The sequence below is a fragment of the Cervus elaphus genome, chromosome 19 (assembly GCF_910594005.1).
Source record: "Cervus elaphus chromosome 19, mCerEla1.1, whole genome shotgun sequence".
NCBI lineage: Eukaryota > Metazoa > Chordata > Mammalia > Artiodactyla > Cervidae > Cervus > Cervus elaphus.
In genome coordinates, this window is record NC_057833.1 from 47,672,032 (window position 1) to 47,692,979 (window position 20,948).

Here is a 20,948-nt window from a genome sequence, read left to right on the forward strand (position 1 = left end):
ACAAAAAAACAACTAGTCCAGTATAAGGTCATCCTCATTGAAAGAGTTTACAGTTTGGCATCTAGATCTTATCCCACTTTGTTTTTCCCAGTTTATATATTACGTTTCTTCCCTACTGTGCAAAAAGCATGAGTCAGGTAGTCAACAATGGAGTGAGTTTAGTTGCCCCACTGTGCCCCTCTTAGCAGCAAGATGAGTTGATAAGCTTTCCCAGAGTAATTCGTAATCGAAGAAGTTTATCAACTACAATCTAGACTTCAAAAACATGTAAGGGCTTTTGGTTCAACTAGATAAATATGTGCAGGTGATTTACCCCCTTCCAAAATTCATAGAAATTTAGGATTTGAGATGGTGGAAATTTGGGACAGGGAGATGAAGATTTATGGGGAGAGGCAGCGTTACAAGAGGTGGTTGCTATTAAGAGAAAAAGCAGACATGTAGCATCAATATTATTAATGTTGATATTATGTAAAGTAGAAATCAAGAGAGCCATTAAAACAGAAAAGCGGGGATATTTCAAATTGATATATTATTATTCTGCATAAAGGATATAGGGGGCTTCCCAGGTGGTGCTGTTGGTGAGAGAACCCACCAGCCAATGCAGAGACATAAAAATGGATAGGCTCGATCCTTGGGTCAGGAAGATCCCCTGGAGAAGGAAATGGCAACCCACTCCAGTATTCTTGCCTGAAGAATCCCTTGGACACAGGAGCCTGAGAGGCTATAGTCCATAGGGTCACAAAGAGTTGGACATGAGTTTGAGAAGCGACTTAGCATGCACACACATAAAGGATATAACTGTCATTAAATCTCTGTGAATCTAAATATATACTTTGAAATATATAAACATAAAAATTTATCAGAAATACAAGATTAAACTGATGCTTAGATAGAGATGTGCTCTTACGCTAACATATTGATAAATCTTTTTTGTCTCTAATCAGATAGTTGATACAAATTTGTATGTAATAAAATCTCTAAACCAAAATGGTAAAGAATCTGATCATGGACCATTTTTCAGAGACTAAAAATTTAGAATTTCTGACATTAAAAAGAAACTAACATATTCCTTCTCCTGATTTAAAATGTCATTTCCATTACTTTTGGAAAGACTACACAGCCTTAGGTTGTTTTGATGCCAGGACCTACCTACTTAGATTCTTTTGAGAATTAAGGAATAATTTAGATTTGACTTTTGCTTCCTTTTCTTCTGTTTTTCACTAAATATCAATACTCGGACTTTTAAGTTTTGTTCCAGAGCTAGACCAAAATACCTGAGACAGGGAGATAAAATAACACTTTTTCTGAGAAATCAGCCAAGTAGCAAGCTGGACAACTTTCAGCATAAATAGCTAACCTGGCTTTATTTCATTGGATACATGCCACTTGTGTTTCAAAGATTCAAATTTTGGCAAACTTTTTTTTAATATATATATTTTATTGAAGTGTAATTGGCTTCAAACTCTTTTTTTCTAAAGGTATTTGTCACCTAAATCTCAACTTGGGTCAGCATCACAGTCTGAAGTTGTGCAGGAAGATGGAAAAAACTCCATGTCTAAGGTTTGTGGATGCTAAAGTATTCTTGACTTGGCAAGTTTATTAATGCTATAGATCGTTAATACTTGTAGTTTCCTAACTTTTTTTTTAAAAAGTCACTGTAGTAAATGGAATACACCTTCTTAATCAGCTTAGTCTCACCTAACTTAGGAGTCAGCAGATTTTTTCTCTAAAAAGCCAGACAGTAAATATTTTAGGCTTTGTGGCCCAGGTAGTCTCAGTCAACTATTCAGTGATTTGTTTTCACGTGGAAGCATCCAGAATAAAATGTAAACAAATGAGCTTTTTTTGTTCCAGTAAAACTGTTTACAAGAAAAGACACCAAGCTGAATTTTGTCCATTGTGGGGGAGGAGCTAAGATGGCGGAGGAATAGGACGGGGAGACCACTTTCTCCCCTACTAATTCATCGAAAGGACATTTGAACGCTGAGCAAACTGCACAAAACAACTTCTGATCGCTAGCAGAGAACATCAGGTGCCCAGAAAAGCAGCCCACTGTCTTCGAAAGGAGGTAGGACAAAATATAAAAGATAAAAAGAATTTTGTCCATGGGCAAAATTTGTAGATCCCTGACCCAGATAATCATGATGGTATGATCACTCACCTAGAGCCAGACATCCTGGAATGTGAAGTCAAGTGGGCTTTAGGAAGCATCACTACAAACAAAGCTAGTGGAGGTGATGGAATTCCAGTAGAGCTATTTCAAATCCTGAAAGATGATGCTGTGAAAGTGCTAAACTCAATATGCCAGCAAATTTGGAAAACTCAGCAGTGGCCACAGGACTGAAAAAGGTCCGTTTTCATTCCAATCCCAAAGAAAGGCAATGCCAGAGAATGCTCAAACTGCCACACAGTTGCACTCATCTCACACGCTAGTAAAGTAATGCTCAGAATTCTCCAAGCCAGGTTTCAGCAATACGTGAACCGTGAACTTCCTGATGTTCAAGCTGGTTTTAGAAAAGGCAGAGGAACCAGAGATCAAATTGCCAACATCTATTGGATCATCAAAAAAGCAAGAGAGTTCCAGAAAAACATCTATTTCTGCTTTATTGACTATGTCAAAGTCTTTGACTGTGTGGATCACAATAAACTGTGGAAAATTCTGAAAGAGATGGGAATACCAGACCACCTGACCCACCTCTTGAGAAACCTGTATGCAGGTCAGGAAGCAACAGTTAGAGCTGGACATGAAACAACAGACTAGCTCCAAATAGGAAAAGGAGTACGTCAAGGCTGTATATTGTCACCCTGCTTATTTAACTTACATGCAGAGTTCATCATGAGAATTGCTGGGCTGGAAGAAGCACAGGCTGGAGTCAAGATTGCCGGGAGAAATATCAATAACCTCAGATATGCAGATGACACCACCCTTATGGCAGAAAGTGAAGAGGAACTAAAAAGTCTCTTGATGAAAGTGAAAGAGGAGAGTGAAAAAGTTGGCTTAAAGCTCAACATTCAGAAAACTAAGATCATGGCATCCGGTCCCATTACTTCATGGGAAATAGACGGGGAAACAGTGGAAACTGTCGGACTTTATTTTTTGGGGCTCCAGAATCACTGCAGATGGTGATTGCAGCCATGAAATTAAAAAACGCTTACTCCTTGGAAGGAAAGTTATGACCAACCTAGACAGCATATTAAAAAGCAGAGACATTACTTTGCCAACAAAGGTCCGTCTAGTCAAGGCTATGGTTTTTCCGGTGGTCACGTATGGATGTGAGAGTTGACTGTGAAGAAAGCTGAGCACTGAAAAATTGATGCTTTTGAACTTTCGTGTTGGAGAAGACTCTTGAGAGTCCTTGGACTGCAGGGAGATCCAACCAGTCCATCCTAAAGGAGATTAGTTCTGGGTGTTCATTGGAAGGACTGATGCTGAAGCTGAAACTCCAATACTTTGGCCACCTCATGCGAAGGGTTGACTCATTGGAAAAGACCCTGATGCTGGGAGGGATTGGAGGTGGGAGGAGAAGGGGACGACAGAGGATGAGATGGCTGGATGGCATTACCGACTCGATAGACATGAGTTTGAGTAAACTCCGGGAGTTGGTGATGGAGAGGGAGGCCTGGCGTTCTGCGATTCATGGTGTCGCAAAGAGTCGGACACGACTGAACTGAACTAACTGACCCAGATCATCAGACTCACAAAACTAAATAGGCTACCCCTGGTACCAGCTTCACTTAAAAGATAGTAGAATGGGAAATAAAGCGTACTAGTAGGGCAGCATCAGGCATATCTGTTCAGCAAGAATCCTCACTGCAGAGCTTCTAAGTGATGGCCTGGAAGTGAGACCATGCAGAGGAGTGTAGTCACCACGAAGATTTAGAAGTCCCATGCCCCATAAGAGTTGATTATTTACTGTAACAACTCATGGGTGTAGCTTCCAGAGGTCCTGGTAAAGAACACAGCCAGTCAGAGTTGTAAGTCATTTACCAAAGCCCTGAACTTTGGCTTCCTATAGGGGGTTAAAGATCCCTCCTAGGTTTCCTAGTACAGATGCAGTTCAACAATAAGGGTCATTTTTATCATAAACTATGAGGCCTAGTAATACAAGTGACATTCTACCTCTATCATATTTGCAGGAAAATAGCACTAGAAAAAGTGAGCTGACACCAAGATCAATGTCCTACATAGAAGTTTTGTTAACCAAAGTTTTGTTAATAGGTTCCTAAATTTTTTTCAATTCACATTGGTGGTTTTATAGTACCTAACACTTAATGGACATTTATGTGCCCCAAATGCACATACATAGATTTATGTGCCCAAAATGTATGTATTTTCTTTAATCTTCATCACAACCACCAATTTTGTAAGGTATCCTTGTATCCAATTATAATTGAGAAAACCGAGGCATGCAGAGGCAAGACAATTGCTCAGAGTCCTATAAAAGTGAAAGTCACTTAGCTATGTCCAACTCTTTGTGGCCCGGTGGACTGTACAGTCCATGGAATTCTCCAGGCCAGAATACTGGAGTGGGTAGCCATTCCCTTCTCCAGAGGATCTTCCCAACTCAGGGATCTAACCCAGGCCTCCCACATTGCAGGCAGATTCTTTACCAGCTGAGCCACAAAGTTAGTCCGTTAAGTAAAGGTAATAGAGGAAAATTCAAGTCCAGATAGTCTGGCTTATGCTGGGACTAAAGATTGATGGAAGAAGGCACTGAAGCCTGGGATTTTTTTCCCCCATCCTGATATTAATACTCACAGCAAAACGTGGTAGGCAACTTAGAATTTGTCCAACCCCGACTACATTGGTTCACAAGAAATGTTATGAGGAACAATAAATGCAAAGCAAAGTAGGTAAAATAACAGAGTTAAGATCTTGAACAAGAAATAATTTTTGTCTTGAAGCAAATTCTCACTGAAGCCTTTCTTAAGGCTTTCCCATGGTCAAAACTAATCCTAGATCTTAACATACCCAAGACCTGTAAGTGAGAAGAATTATACTGGTTAAAGCAAGGGTTCTTAACCTAAGGTCCTGTGGGTAGAATCCATAGAGTAAATAAGAACCTGGATAGAAGAAAAGGTTTATCTTCTGCCTGACCTCTCATTTTAGTTGCCTTTAGTCATGAATATAAGCAGCAAACCATAATACTGTCAACAGTACCTGTGTCTTTGTCACCAATAACATATTACATTTGTTGCAGATCTCTTGAAACATTATTTATACTCATCCCTCCTTCAGTGTTACAAATTACTAGACTTGTCACCAGATCTTATTATTTAATGTATTAATGATACACATTATTATAAGATTTTAATAATTGTGTTTTAATATAAATTGATACCTATGTATTTACTTTTATGTTTTAAAATATTATTCTCAGAAGAGATCTGTCAGCTTCACAAAAATGCCAAAAGGAGGAGGGTTTGTGACACAAAAAGGGATTAAAAGTCCCTGGGTTGGCGGAAGTTTATCAGATGAGAGGTCAAGTCCTGGTGCCAGCTGCTGGCCATACGTAAAACTGGCCTGTGGGTTTTCATGGGAGTGAAAATGAAGAAATACCTTAAGTTGGCACACAGAACAAAAATACTATTAAGAACTAATATATCTTAGTAGTAATAATCAGGTAATTATAGTATATAGTGACAACTCAGTTTTGGTGTCAGACTTATATGACTTATATGTTAATAAGACTTATATGTTATAACTTGATGGTTTCCCTTGGTTCGTTCAATCTTTTTCTGTTTTCTACAGGAAACTGACGACAACAGTGATGTGAAGAGCCCTACATGGCAAGACACAGACATTGAGGAAGACATGCCGACGCTTTCTCCTCAAATACGCCTTCCGATTCAGGAACAAGGTGCAGAATCTTCAGTGGAGTCACCTATGCCTCAGTTATGTACCAGTGCTGGAGAATGGTGCCTTGAAGGAAAAGTTGAAACAGGACCAAGCAGTCGTGAAAAAGGGTTATGTGTCGTAAATCATGAGGAACCTAAAGCCAGATTTCCCTACTTTGGAGATGCTGCCACTAAGCCTTATGGTGAAACAGAGAGTGGGTGCACTGTATCAGGTATGACACAGTTCATTAGAAACAACACGGCTGAGACAGAAAATGAAGAGTCTCACCTACCGCTCAATAAAGATACCTCCAAAAGAAGAAACCTAGAACCTCTGTCTGAAGCAATTAGAGAGCCATGCTTTTCTACAAAAAGAAGAAAAATGTTCCCCAAAGCCTCCTCAGACCAAGAGGAAACAGAAATCAGCTTTACCCAAAAACTGATAGATTTGGAACATCTACTTTTTGAGAGACATATGCAAGAAAAGCAGGACAGGTTATTAGCATTACAACTTCAGAAAGAGGTGGATCAAGAGCAAATGAGGCCAGACAGGCAAAAAGGATCCCCAGATGGGTATCAGTTACGGACTGTGTCCTCACCTCCAGACAAATTACTCAATGGACAGAGAAAGAATTCCAGAGACAGAAACTCCAAAAGACAAACCGAGCTAAAGCAGCCAAAACCTCGGACAGACTCAAAAAATGAAAATCAGCAACCTTCTTTTAAGATCCAGTTGAAATGTTCGGTTAATGGAAGAAAGATAGCAAATTCTACTAGAGAAAATTCTAATGTACCTAAAACTGCTCATTCCCTACAGCCTAGTAAGTCACAGAAAAGTATTTTTCAGATGTTTCAGAGATTCACAAAGTAATGCTTGAGTAAGAAGAGTATTTTATAATCCAATAAGGCTGGGTTGTGAAGCTTTCTATCATAGGTTCTTTATAAATTTTTCATTAGCTCTGCACTGTGGACACAGTCATTGTCTCTAACTAAAGGACCATGTGATTACAAAGGAGGAATATACAAATTTGTTTCTGCTGGACTCAGTTGTAAGCAAGAGTCCCACTCCTTTCCCGTTTTTTTCTTTTTTCCTTCCCTTTTTCAATAACTGATGTACTAAGTATAGGCTGACAGTCTTTACAGATATAAAATTGCATTTGCCAACTCCCAGGAAATCTTCAGTTCTGTGCATTTCCCCAAAATGCATATTTATGGTCTTTGAGTTCCTTTTTGTCCTGACTAGTAATCAAAGCAACATTAGTACCAAGTAGCTGAGGGATCCAGGCAGAGTTTAAAAGCTGTTTTCTTGCAGCTTTCCCATATATTTGCAGAGCGCTTGACATACGTCTTTCATAACACTAATTTCCATCTCTGCTTTAATTACTTTAAGTATTACAATATTTTCTTTGACTTAAAATGGGTTGGGGTCAGTGTGAAATCAGAAAAATCTGGGTTTTCTGGAAAACTAGGACTTAGTTGACAGAGGAAACCAGACTTGATGCAAAGGAGCTTGTCTTGGGATGAGGCTGAGGGGGGTAGATGGACAGTGAGGGATGATCAGACGGCTGAATCTAGAATGGAGTAGCAGGTGTAGTCTGGCAGAGTGTTCTTCCTCATCCTTTCTTTGCTGAATGTCACAAGAAACATTCAGACTTTATAGTTTTACACACCATACTATCTAATCGACTATTCCAGAGGAAAAAATGGAAAGTTATGTCACAGTATCCTATATCGTAGAACCTGACTAACCATGTGTTTATTTCCTTAGGTTATCATACTGACTTATTTTGTGTTTATGGACAAAAATAGAAAGTATGATACTTGGGTTTTGCCCTGTCTTACCCCTGAAAGTTAAATAGGAAGGCAGCAATTTCATTTTATGAAATTTAACTTAGAGATCTTTTGTTTCAGTAGTATGAACAACTTTGAGCAAGTAACAGGTTTAACAGCATTTCTGATGGATGTCTAGTTAACCATCCTGTTAAGGTAATAACATAATAAAATGTCCTAGAGTTAATAATTGTAGCTTAAATTTATCAGTGCTTTTGGACATTGATTTTTTTTTTCCTCCAAATTTTGTAACCAGAATTCGGTAATCTGCATAATGATGGCATCTCCTTCAATATTGATTAATTATGGGTAGAATCCTGATGCTAACTTAAAATTTAGTTTGCCCTTTCTCAAAAATGATTGTCTCCTGAGTAATGATTGTGCTGAAATGAAGTGAGTGTACTTAGAAACTAACCAAATTTGTCTAAAGTAGACTAAAATATTTTCATCAAACCAATATTTTTTTAAGACCAATTTTGCTTTACATTTTAGGGATTCCTCAAATAAAAGTTGCGCAGTTAAATATTCCTGGAATAGTCCATGACCAAAAAGGGAGAAAAATAGTATAATGTATTTAGGATTTACGTATATAACCACTTATTTGTCTGTGAAAAGTCTTCCTGACTAAAATTGGCTTTAACACAAATTTTAACTTCTTAGTCTTTCTGATACTCCTACCGTGTATGCATCTTTGTGAGAAACTAATAAATATTTTGTGTCATTAGAATGTATTGATACTTTTCCGTCCATTTTTATGGAAGGGATATGAGAGTGTTTAATTTCTCAAGGAGTGCTAGAACTGTGCAGAGCCTGAGAATCTGAAAATTAATTGTTAAAAATTAAAATGGACTATATGTTTTATCACAGTTAAAACATGAAAATAAGTTCTGTGTAAAAACTACCATAAAGGAAAATTGGAAGCCATGGAAGACTAGGGAAAAAGTAGATACAGTTCACCATGAAAAGCTAATTTCTTTTTATAAAGTGTCTGCCAATACATTAAGAAAAAGACTAATAACTCAAAAGAAAAATTAGAAAAGTTTATGTTCCTAAGAAACAGTTCCCAGGAAAGGAAATATAAATGGCTCTTGAATGTGTGAAAAGATGCATAATATCATTTACACCAATGCTCATATGTTTTTCCATCCTTCATTAGTAAAGATAAAGGAGCTTTTTTGGTTTTGTTTTTATGTGCGTATGGGTTTTGGTTTTGTTTTTGTTTTTTCCAGTCTTGGCAAAAGTGTAGGGAAATAGGCACTCTTATATGTTGCTTGATATGAATAGAAAATTTTAAAGTTTTAAAGCCCTGGAGAGGTAACCTTGGCAATTTACCTCTAGTGATTTCTTACTGTTTTACATATATGTAGAATGGCATGCACAAAAGATTTTTGTATGGTATTGTTTGTAATAACAAGTTAGAAACAACCTTAAGCATATCAAGAGACAATAAATGATGGTAAAATGGAATACTATACAGCAGTTAAACAAAAAAACCCACTTTACTGATATGAAAAGCACTATAAGATATAGAGTAAACAAAAAATACAAGTGTAGAATAGTATGCAATTTATCCAAAGAAGAGAAATATATATCTATGTAAGAGAGAGAAAAACAGTATTGCCAGCAGGGAGAGAAACTGGGTGGCTGGGAGACAGAAGTGGAAGAATGAGTTTATGTTTTTATACTTTTTGAATTTTCAATCATGTTGAATGTATCATCTACTCAAAACTTAAATGTTCCTAAAATATTATAAGATTAATGATATGTATGCATCTAACTAAGCCTATACCACTCTAGACAGTCCTTTTTTGCCTTTAAATTCTAAGAATCATAATTTAGGAAGATTTTTCAGTGTGAAAAAAAAGTAACTGAGTTTTTGCAAATAGCATTGTGAATGAATATGCTTAGCTTTAATGTACTATTTTTAAATTATCTGCAAAGTAAAGCTTATGCTTTTCAGGTAGCAGTGCTGTAGACCTGCAGTCCTGCTGAAGACAATGAGAAGAGCCAGATAAAAGTATAAAATTTTCTACTTAAAAACATCAGAAAGCTACTGAAACAATGAGGACTAATTTAGGGGCTAAGATTCTAGAGGGGAGATGTGAGAGGTGGATTGATGTTCACAACCCCTCTTCCACTTGTAACATGTGCCTATTCTGAATGCAGAATGAGAATGAGGACTTCTGCTGGTGAACAGGTCTGCTCTACTGGCAGAACTCTTGGCCAGCTCATGAAGCTGGAGTTTTTAGAGACTTGAAGGTCATCAGACACAAGTTCCACTTTCTCATCAAGATAACTACAGTTTTGAAACTGTTAAGAGCCGAGGCTAAAAGGCTGAAAACCTCTGAAAAGCAGAGAGGAGTTGTCATCAGGCTCACACTGCAGATGAGATAAGAACAGAATTCAGGACCTACCAGGGGAAGCCTCAACTGAAAGGACCCCAGCACAGAAGTCTGCAAACTAAATCCCAGGAGTCAAATCTGCACTCTGCGATACTTGTAGAACATGTGAATGGCTTTAAACAGACTCTTAGAGGGACTTATCTGGTGGTCCAGAGGCTAAGACTCCATGTTCCCAATGCAGGGCGCCTGGATTCGATCCCTGGTCAGGGGACTAGACCCTGCATGCTGCAACTAAGGAGTTCACATACCACAACTGAAAGATCTCACATGCTGAAACAAAGTTCCAAGAGCCCGTGTGCTACAACCAAGACCTGGCGTAGCCACATAAAGAAAGAAAAATAAATAAATACTTAAACTAAATAGCTCTTAGATTCCTTAGCTCACATATAAGGAACAGAACTGTGGGGGTAGTAATTTGTGCATGAGTTTTGGACCACTAAGGGGCATGTGGTGTAGGAGGGAAGAAAATAATGTCCTCCTTAACTTGGTCTCTGCCTGTATGACCTTAGGCGAGCTACTTAATCTCTCTTAATTTGTAAACAGGAATCAATGTAACCAAGAGTTGCTATGGAGAATTAAGGGAAGTAATAGAGCAACTGGCACAGGCCCTGACTCAACAAAGAACCTTAAATGATAGTGTCTCTCCTGGCTCTCCTCCAGTCCCACTACCCCATCTGATCCCACTTTTGGGAGAGTCACTTATCCAGTGACTTCGTGTCCCGTAAGTGCCCATGTGTATCATCCAGTAAAGTGCAGTGGCCTTCTGTCTACTCATAAACACTAGGCACCTCTCCCCTACCGGATATATTTTTAGCTCTGTGTCACAAGAGACCCCTGACCGTGAGTTTCCCTGTGTTACAGTTCCCAGATCACAGGTGACTTCAGCTTCAGAATAAACCATTCCTCAAATATCTTGTGGCTTCTTCAAATTCCTCTACAAGTTCTATACATTTGGTATGCATAAAGGTGTGTAAAACAAACTGCAACAGGGAGGTGAGTGTCTACTGTATGTTTACCCATATCTTGATTCCTGTGTAAAGATCTTAATAAATAATCATTACTTTAAATTTTGTCTGTTTTTTTTTAACCCTTCAATGTAAGTTGCCTTGTGGCAGGACTTGGAGCAACATGGACCCTGAACTCAACTGAGAGGACCCTTCCTTCTCTTACTTTACATTTCACTTTACATTTCTCTTCAACTTGGCTTTTGTGGTCCCAGGCTGCTGCATTTAGGCTCTGTCTGTGATACTAGTTCAGTCCAGGTTTTCACTCAGGGATCATAAATTGAGTTTATCCACTGTTTGTATCATTCCTCTTCATGTCTTAAAACCCATAAAAGGTTTGGGTGTCTGTTTTTTACTACAGGATTAGAATCCCACTTTCTGGTCAGTTTATACTAGACAGATGTAGGTTATACTGGGTTTATGGGTCACAGTCCACTGAAGAAGAAAACTAATAGGTATTTGAACAGAGTATGCAGTATAGAAAAATGGTTCGACAGGTGTTGGAACAAAAGGGAACACAGATAGCCCAAAAATGATCACTGGGAAGTGGCTACCACCCTCAAAGCTGGGAAACACATGGGAAGGATTCTGGTTACTAGAATGGAGGTGCTCAGGATGTGCGGGAAAGTGAATTCTGCAGACTTGGTGTTCAGATTTTTGAGAAACACCTCCCAGCTACTGCTGGGGCTCTGAAAGGGTTCTAGAGGAGTTGAAGGCATTTGGAAGCTGGGATCAACTGCCAACACTGAGAGGAGCCGCAAAGAAATGTCCCCTTTCCCCTTTCCTCCTAGTTACCTCTTAGTAGCACTTAACAGGAAGCTTGTGGTGAAGGAGTCTGGAAAAGTGGGGTTGGGGGTTTTTGTCCTTTGTTTCTTCAGCCTGGCAGCATGTGGGATCGCTTGAAACCTCACCCACTGGACTGCCAGAGAAGTCCCTGGAAATGGTGTTTTTTATATCCCAGGAGAGTTTGGAATGACTTCAGAAAACAGGCAGGAGATAAGCAATAAGAGGAGGGAAAACAAGCACAACAGTTTTCCTTTAATGGGTTCTGGGACAAAAACGTCTTGAAATCTCTAAGGCACGAAATTGGAAAGCTATCCTGACAAGATGGAGTAATGCGTATGGGAAATGATGCTCAAACACAAATACCTAGGAGAGGAAAAACCTCATTAAGAATGTATGGAGGTAAACCGGAGAAACTTCCCAAGCACCTGTAGAAAGCCCTGCCGGTTGTTCAGTACCTATTGCTCTGATTATACTTGAGTGTCCTCATCTCAACCAGAACTGATGATTAGAGAGTAAGGTTTCTCAAGTCTGTTATACACAGACTAACAATCACCTGAAGCCACCACTGTCCTGAGTCCCTACCAGCTTTCTGATTCTTCACCCACAGGAATACCAAGAACCCCTCTCTGAAATTTCCTCTACAGAAAATTAAGGCCATCAGACATCATCACTAAATTTCTATAGCTCTTAGGAGGATATCCTAGAAATAATAGAACACCAGGATAAGATTTAAAGGAGGGCATTTTAGTAATCGAAATAGATCATAATGAAGTAACTCTCCAGAGTAATTCTAGACTGCAAAAAAAAATTAGATGACAAGAATTATGTAATAATCTTAGCAAGAGGCACTAAAATAATACTAAATCAATTTGCTTTTAATGTGAGAGAATCTACTTCCAAAGAGCTTGATGTGCTATAGTTTATGCAACTGCATTCTAAGTTCACTGACTTGAAAACAGTGTTCAAAAATCTCAAGATCTCAAAAACGATTCTGCTTGAAAAAGCACGTTGTAAACAAAAAATGTACTTGATTCTATTGGAAAATGCTTAGAAAACGTACATTTAAAGCTTTTACTTGTATAAAGCTAAAAATAACATGAATTTAACTAGTTTATTTTTAGAAGTTTCTTTTTTTTTTTTTTTCTGGTGCTGATAGTAGGTCACACACCAAAAAGTAGAGAAGAGGTCTAGTGACCTAAGACTCAGGTCTCTGGTTGGGAAGAAGTGGTCATTTTAATTTTGCATAATAGCAAAAGCTACCATGGGAGCTGAAACACAATCATGCCTCTTTTGGCTTAAAAAAATAATTCATGCATTACGTATTTTATACTGAAACATTTATTCCAAATTTAGTGGCTTCTTGGGCAGAAGGATAAATTAGAGGCTGGGGTTAACACATACACACTACTATATATGAAACAGACAGGCAACAAGGACCTACTATATAGCACAGGGAACTCCACTCAATATTTTATAATACACTATATGGGAAAAGAACTTGAAAAAGTATATATATAATATATATTAAAAATATATAACTGTTCTGTACACCTGAATCCAACACCACATTATAAATCAGCTACACTTAATAACATTTTAAAAAATAAATTAAAAAAAATTAAATTTAGTGGCTTCTGCATTAAATTGTCTCTAAATGTCAAAAGTTATTTTGACAGTTTAATTTTACGGAATGTGGTTGTGTTTTTCTCCAGAGTCTTGACAGCAGTTGCTACAGGAAACATTTCTTTTTTTTTCATTTATTTTTATTAGTTGGAGGCTAATTACTTTACAGAAAACATTTATTTTAAATGAGATTGAGGTTTTTTTTTTTAAGTTTTTAAAACTTCTATTTTATATACAAAGAGCTAGTATTGTTAAGGTAGATGTGCTGGATGATCCATTTAAGGAAGTTCAGTTAGTCCAACTTAATGAAGCCAATGTCCTTCACATACTGGTGGAAACACTGGCAGCACATATTGAGGCTGTATTTCCGGATCAGATGGTGCCGGTTTGAGCAGACCCGGCAAGAGCGAGAACCCTGGACGAATTTTCTCAGATGGCTCCAGTAGAGCTGCTGGTGACCTATGTTGCTTTCTCGGCTGCAAGGAGGCAAGAGGGAGGGGTTTTTTTCTTCAGTGTTCCAAGACCATTTGTATTTATTTTCTGTTTGCATTTTTTGCTTATTTTTCTATTGGTTGTTAGACTTTCTTCTCCATTCCTATGGGCTCTTAATGTAATTAAGAAGATTGACCTTTTCTTAGTAATTAGTTACAAAAAATTTCTCTATAGAAATGAGTCCTCCTGCACAGGTAGGAAAAGATTGATTGTTTGATAGTCATGGTAATAAGTAACCACCAGAACCGGTTATAAACCTGTCTAATCAATCAATGACAACTTGGTTCATTGAATACATATCTGAAAACCAACCAATCAGTGACAGCCTCATGCTTTGAAAGTCAGCTAATCATCAGTGGTCTCAGGCCAGTAAACACTTCCTGCACAGACATCACCATCACACTTCCCTATTTGCTTCGAGCAATGCTAATCACCTGACCACCGTGACACCGGTATGTACTAACCACCGGACTGCCAGAGAATCCCCAGGTCTTGTATTTTGACACCAGTTTTCCATTTATCATTTGACTTTAATTACAAGGCTTTTTTTTTTTTTGCCATGCTAAAGTTTTTGACTTTCAGATAGTTTAATTTTTCAGACATTTGAAAAAGTGGATTGATTTTTTTGTTGTTGAAAGAATTTTCTTCACCCTATAAAAATGTTACCTTTCCCCATTAATACATGTATATTTTATACGGTTTTATTTTTTTACATTTCAATATTTGACTCATTAGATGTTTAACCTGGTGTAGGGAGTATTGTCCAACTTCACTATTTTTTTTCACTGTCTATTCAATTTCCCCAACACCATATTTTAAAAACCCATTATTAAAAAAAAACAAAACCATTATTGCCACTAATCTGAGAACCTACTTATAAGCTAAGTTTCCATACACATTAGAATCTATATCCAGATTTCCTGTTTAGTTTCACAGGCATGCTATCCACTCAGGCCTTGATAGCACATTATTTTAGTCACTGAAGTTTTATGATAGAGTAAGGCACCTCCCATGGCTCTTTTTTTCTCTCACAATATTCCAGCTACTCTTATTTTTCCCTATCAACTCTAGAATCTCATTCTGTTTCTGGTAGTCTCTTACCCCTTTCATGTCCTTCCTTTCCTTGCTCACCAGCAGCTGCTCTCAAGAAATACTGCCTCTGCTTTCTAAAGGGATTCCCTCTCTTAAATCTGCCACCACTGAGCCTATGTAATTTTTTGACCTTTCCACCTCCCCCTGCCACCCTCTCCAACGCTCTTGCCTTTGCCCTTCTCTATTTGTTCTGGGATCCACTCATGAGGCTTCCAACTCAGAGTGGGCCCTCACCTTCTACAGATGAACACTTGCTGATGTTTTTCTGGGATCTGCTACTTCTGGGACCCCTTAGTACTTCTCATTGTTCCCCTTTGTACCTTTTTGACTTCCCAGATTGATTATTCTGGTTAAAAAAAGTGTTTGAGGCCACGCCTCACGTGGCAGGGAACTGTGAATGGGCTCCAGAAGCTGAGGGCACCCTCCTTCCAAGAGTCAGGAAAAAATCTCAAGTTCTCTGTACCACAACTGCAAGGGATGGAAAGCTGCCAACAACCATGCAAGCAGGGGAGTGGATACTTCTCCCAGTGGAGCCTCCAAACGAGATGAGCCCTGGCCAACACACTGACTGCAGCCTGGTGAGACCCTAGCAGAAAACACAGCCATGCCCAAGCTCCTGACTGAGATAATATAGGTGTGTCATATCAAGACACTAGGGTTATGTTATTATTCATCAGGTTAATTAATAGGGGTCCTATGGCATGTTTTGGCGGGCTATGCCTCTCAACTGAAAGTCATAGTTCCTGTGAGGGCACACCCTTCACACCGTCTCCCTCACACCAGAGCCTCTTCCTGGGTTCTGGTGGCTGCTTCCTCCTTTCTGCCGAGCAAATGGAGTGGGAACAGCTGTCTGGCCTTGCTACACGGAACCATCTTGTGCCTTCCCTACACCACGCCCACGCCTTGGTAAACAATCCCTCTTCTCAAATTATCCAGTGTAACTGGCCATCTATTTCTTGCCAGGCCGCTGACTGGTACTGTTAGCTATACTAGGAAACATACCAGATATTAAAAGTCATGTAAATGTTCAAATATCTTGAAAAGTCATTAAACAGTACTCCTAAAATGGATGCACTATTATTGCATGTAAATTACACCTCAGTAGATTTTTTAAAAATTAGCCCACAAAATGGACCCGTGCCCGCTGGTTCCCATGGCTCTCTGGATGATCTTTTGCATATTTCCCATGACACAAGGGAGCCCACCTACATGCTCCCCGCGACTCAGGAGACCCCTGAATCACAGAGAAAATTAGTTAACAGAGGAGGAAAAATCATTCATGGCTTGCTCAAGTTGTTACACTAGCTTCAAATATTTGTTCTAAATAAAGATGTGTATATGTGTGTGTGTGTACATATATATATAATTTTTAGTTGGAGTATAGTTGATTTACAATGTTGTGTTAGTTTCAGGTGTATAGCAAAGTGATTTAGTTATATATAGTCTTTTTTAGATTTAAATAGACCTTAGGAAAAGGTAAATTTTTTATAGTTTGTAATCTGAAAGTACTAAGAGAACTGAACCTCAGCTGCACGGGTGCTTCTCTATTTCTTCTTCCTGCCTGCAGATCTTAGGAAATGACAGTCTTTAAGTTTGGAGACTGTCATTTGTTTCCTTTGCCTGCTAAGTCGCTTCGGTCGTGTCTGACTCTTTGCAACCCTATGGACCATAGCCTGCCAGGCTCCTCTGTCCATGGGATTCTCCAGGTAAAGATTGGAGTGGGTTGCCATTGCCTTCTCCAGGGGATCTTCCCGACCCAGGGATTGAACCTGCATCTCTTATATCTCTTGCATTGGCAGTCAGGTTCTTTACCAGTAGCACCACCTATTTCCTTTACTCTATTAACTCTCATTTTAGCTATTTTCAGTCAGTAGTTAGGAGAAAAAGACACCTATCCCTATGCACTGTTATGTAACTACCTACTGTATTCAAAATATTTATTAATTTCAGTGACAGGCATTTGAAGAAAAGTTAAAATTCAGACCATTTCTGGAAATGTGTTGAAAAATGACCTTGCCTGGGATGCTACCAGTATCTGCTTTCCCTCTCAAGCCACTTTCTCCAGAATTTCAGCTTTTCTAAACACCTCTTGCATTTGTGCATCCCTGGGCTCTCATAAATGTCCAGCAGTGCTTACTATGGTAACAGGGCTGTAGCTGAGGGGCCTGCAGGAGCAGTATCAAGGAAGAAAGAGACTGCGTGGTCTTTTGTGTTTTATAACTTGGACATTAGCCAAAGACTGCACTATTAATATCACATACATTTTGATATAAATATAAGAATGTTAATTAAATTTAAAAATTACTAAATTTCTCTGCCTCCTTTCTAAAGAAAATAAATCAACTTAACATTATGTATATTTTTTAAAGTATTTGTTTGGCTGCACCTGGTCTTAGTTGCAGCATGAGGGAATTACAGACTTCGTTGTGACATGCGAGTTCTTTAGTTATGGCATATGAGCTCTTCACTGCAGCATGTGGGGTCTAGCTCCCTGGCTAGGGATTGAACCCAGGCCCCCTGCATTGGGAGTATGCAGTCTTAGCCCCTGGAACACCAGGGAAGTCCCTCATCACATATTGTTAAAATCCCAATTGCAGGCATCAAATGTCTGGGTTTGGGATTAAGATACTGTTATGAATCACACGCAGGATTCTAGTTTATTCTGATATTATTATTGTTGTTGTTTAGTCACTAGGTCTTGTTTGACTCTTACGCAACCTCATGATCTATAGCCCACCAGACTCCTCTGTCCATGGGGTTTTCTAGGCAAGATTATGGAGTGGGTTGTCATTTCCTTCTCCAGGAGATCTTTGTGACCCAGGGGTCAAACCCGAATCTACTGCATTGGCAGGCAGGTTCTTTACCAATGAGCCACCAATGATGCCCATTCTGATACTAGCCTTGGTAAAATATGTGCCAAGAACCTCAAGCTATTCAATTTCATTCTAAATTATGCCTTGCTTGGGGAAAACTGGAGAGCTTCAACTAATTAAAATTGAAATATGACTGCATAAAGGTGTGAGATGATCATGTTCCCAAGAGTTAACATTTACTGAAAACTAATTATGGACTAGGCAAGGGCACTGAGTGCTGAATTTCTCATTTAATCCTTCACCATTTCTGCTAAGGAGACACTATTACTGTGCCTATTTTACAGGTGAAGGAAACCAAAACTCGGATTTGCCCAAGCAAGAATGAGGCCAAGTCAGGATTTAAACACAGGACTATTTGACTCTGGAGACTGAACTCAGACTACTCACTGTTCTATTCTGTTCAGAAAGGAAGTAAGCTAGGATCTGATTTATAAGAAAAAAGGAAGGACTTGTATGCAGTTTTAGACACATTTTTAGACAGTTCCCATTTTAGTCTCCCATTTCACATTCCACACAGTTTTAGAAACTTCCCATTTTATAGAAGAAGAGATCATGGCAGGTGTCACTGCCCAAGGGTATTTTGACAGTAAGTGGAAAAGGCCAGGATTTGTATCCAGATTAGAGTCTAAAGGCCATGTTCTTTCAAGCAAAATGTGCTGCCTTGTCAAATATAAATTATATAAGGATTAAATGTACTTATTTAACACCTGAAATTTGTAAATCTTATCTATTTCTGATTATTAGAACTGAGGGTATGGTAAGAAAGAGAGGTGGCCCTGGGCAAGTCTCAGGACACAGTGAATGGCTGATAGAGAGGAATAAGCTGCAGAAGAGGGGAGGATCAGGAAGATAGGACAAAAATCAGCAGTTGTGGTCCCAGGAAGTCAAGAGTGAGACTGTTTTAAGAAGGTGTAATAAGGAAATGCCAAATTCTATTGAAAAGTCAATTGAGATAAAGACTGATACATGTCTATAGGAATTAGCGTTGAGGTATTGGGGGACCTCAGTAAAAGTGGACTGGTGAATTGTGAGCAGAAATCATATTAGAGTGTGTTCTGAAGTGAGCAGGAGGGGGAAAAATGGAGAATATTCTAGAATCAGATAGATGTGGATTTGAATTTTGCTTCAATCTTAACCTCTGTTTCTTCAGCTGCAAAAGAGAAACAAAAAGACCTTCTTAACAGAGTTGTTGAGATGAAATGACATGGCAAATGTGTGTCAGGATAGGTTTTTGGAATATTAACCAATGTTTTACCTGGTCCTTGCATTATTTGGTCCTTTCCAAATAATGAAAATAAGCCCATAGTCAGATGGGCTATTGGACATTCATTCTTTCGGGAATGATTCAGCTAGGAAAAAGCAGAGGAAAAAGAAGTTCTACAGAGTCTCAAAATCTACTCCCCAGAGAGAACTCAACACAAGAAGAATACATTTGTAAAAATACCTGATGTTGAGTGAAGGAATCAGAATTTGCCACCCCAAAATATGCTATTTGGTATAAAGATTATTTTAAGCTGAAAACATTTGAGATTTAACAGATGCAGAAAAATAGATTTCTCAAAGCCTCCTTATGTGACTCAAAGCAATAATATTTTGGAAATAAGGCTGCCATAAGTTACTCTTCAGGGCAGATCTATTCGTGAAAGGGAAAATGAGAATAAAATCTACCCCAAATTCCTTCTCCAGGGCAATTTTATGGCCCTGAAGGGGACAGGAACACTCATACTTATATAAATGTAATAAAGATTATTATGACTTTCTTATATCCTGTTTATTCTCCTAAAACCCCCAACTTTAAAAATCTTTCCAAAAAGTCATTTATCTTGCTATAATTCCCTTTCCCCACCCCCATGTTTACTTACCTGGATGCTATCTAAGCTCCCAATTCTAACTACTCCTCCTCTGAGTTACTCATCACTGAGTTTTCCTGCATGTATGTGCACTGCATGTGAAAAAGAAACATTTTTTCTTCTGTTAACCTGTCTTTGTGAGTTTAATTTGCATGACCTCAATGACTGAACTTAAGGATAGGGGGAAAGGTTTTTTCTTCCCCTACATGATTAAGCTAAGATTCCCTGACCTCAGCCCAAATAAAGACTGTCTGGGCTGGCAAAAGGGAGGAGAAGCGTGACATGTTCAGGCACAGTATGCCTCTAGAGAGGGAAACTTTGTCCATGTACATGCTTGTCTCAGAAACATGTTGTTTTGGCCCATTGTGGAATAGAAGCGGTAGGGCATTTCTTGTTTGCTCAAGAGTGACACAGACATGTGGCCCTAAGAGCTTTCAGACTCAAAGGAATCCTGCAGATGGGAATGAGGGAGAACCACATGGTGCTTGGGGGCCACTGAAGAGCACATGGACTGTGCCAATATCTCAAAGATGCTGTATGAAATGGATGACAACCAAGGACCACGTATATCCCCCAAGGGAACCAATCAAGACACCCTAGAACTTACGAACAATTTGGGTAAGGCAATAGGTAACCAACTTAACTGAAACTTGCCATCCCAGATGACAAGGGCTCAGTAGAAATTAAATTGAATTATAGAAAACTAAGGCAATTCATGGGTTTCCCAGGTGGCATAGTGGTAAAGAATCTGTCTGCCAATACAAAAAAAACAGGAGATGCATGTTCAGTCCCTGTGTCAGGAAGATCTCCTAGAGTAGCAAATGGTAATCCACTCTAGTATTCTTGCCTGGAGAATCCCATGGACAGAGAAGCCTGGAGGGCTACAGGCCACAGGGTAGCAAAGAGTCGGACAAAACTGAGTGACTGAGCATGCATGCAGTACACACACAAGGCTATTCTACAACTACTTCTTGTTCAAGATTAGTATCAGCTATTTGTGGGGCTCATCCAGGATGTCTTACAATTCTGGGGTAAACCGTATCTGCTTGAAGACTGAGTATTAACCCTAGAGTAGGACTAGAACTGAGCCATCCTGAGACAAAAACCATGATCTGGTTGGAAATTTGATGTAGAGGTGGTGTGACCTCTCAGAAGTGT

At 39.0% G+C, this 20,948-nt stretch overlaps 2 protein-coding genes across 4 annotated transcripts in view; one reads left to right on the forward strand and one right to left on the reverse strand.

The window, feature by feature from the left end:
- Positions 1 to 11,137, forward strand: part of RNF168 (ring finger protein 168) — a 25,961-nt gene extending 14,824 nt beyond the window's left edge. For all 3 annotated transcript variants that reach the window (XM_043874432.1, XM_043874430.1, XM_043874433.1), the window contains 2 exons: positions 1,479 to 1,560; positions 5,753 to 11,137. In XM_043874432.1, the coding sequence (XP_043730367.1) occupies positions 1,479 to 1,560; positions 5,753 to 6,709 (1,039 nt within the window). In that variant the 3' untranslated portion in view covers positions 6,710 to 11,137. The remainder of the gene's footprint in view (positions 1 to 1,478; positions 1,561 to 5,752) is intronic.
- Positions 11,138 to 13,515: 2,378 nt separating this feature from the next.
- Positions 13,516 to 14,065, reverse strand: LOC122676107 (40S ribosomal protein S29-like). Its single transcript, XM_043875438.1, has one exon. The coding sequence runs from the start codon at positions 14,031 to 14,033 to the stop codon at positions 13,776 to 13,778; it is 258 nt and encodes an 85-aa protein (XP_043731373.1). The 5' UTR covers positions 14,034 to 14,065; the 3' UTR covers positions 13,516 to 13,775.
- Between the last annotated feature and the right edge of the window lie 6,883 nt (positions 14,066 to 20,948).

What these genes read in the sequence shown, in the direction of transcription:
- LOC122676107 (XM_043875438.1), bottom strand. Translation starts at nt 14,033, where the DNA reads ATGCAAACAGAAAATAAATACAAATGGTCTTGGAACACTGAAGAAAAA.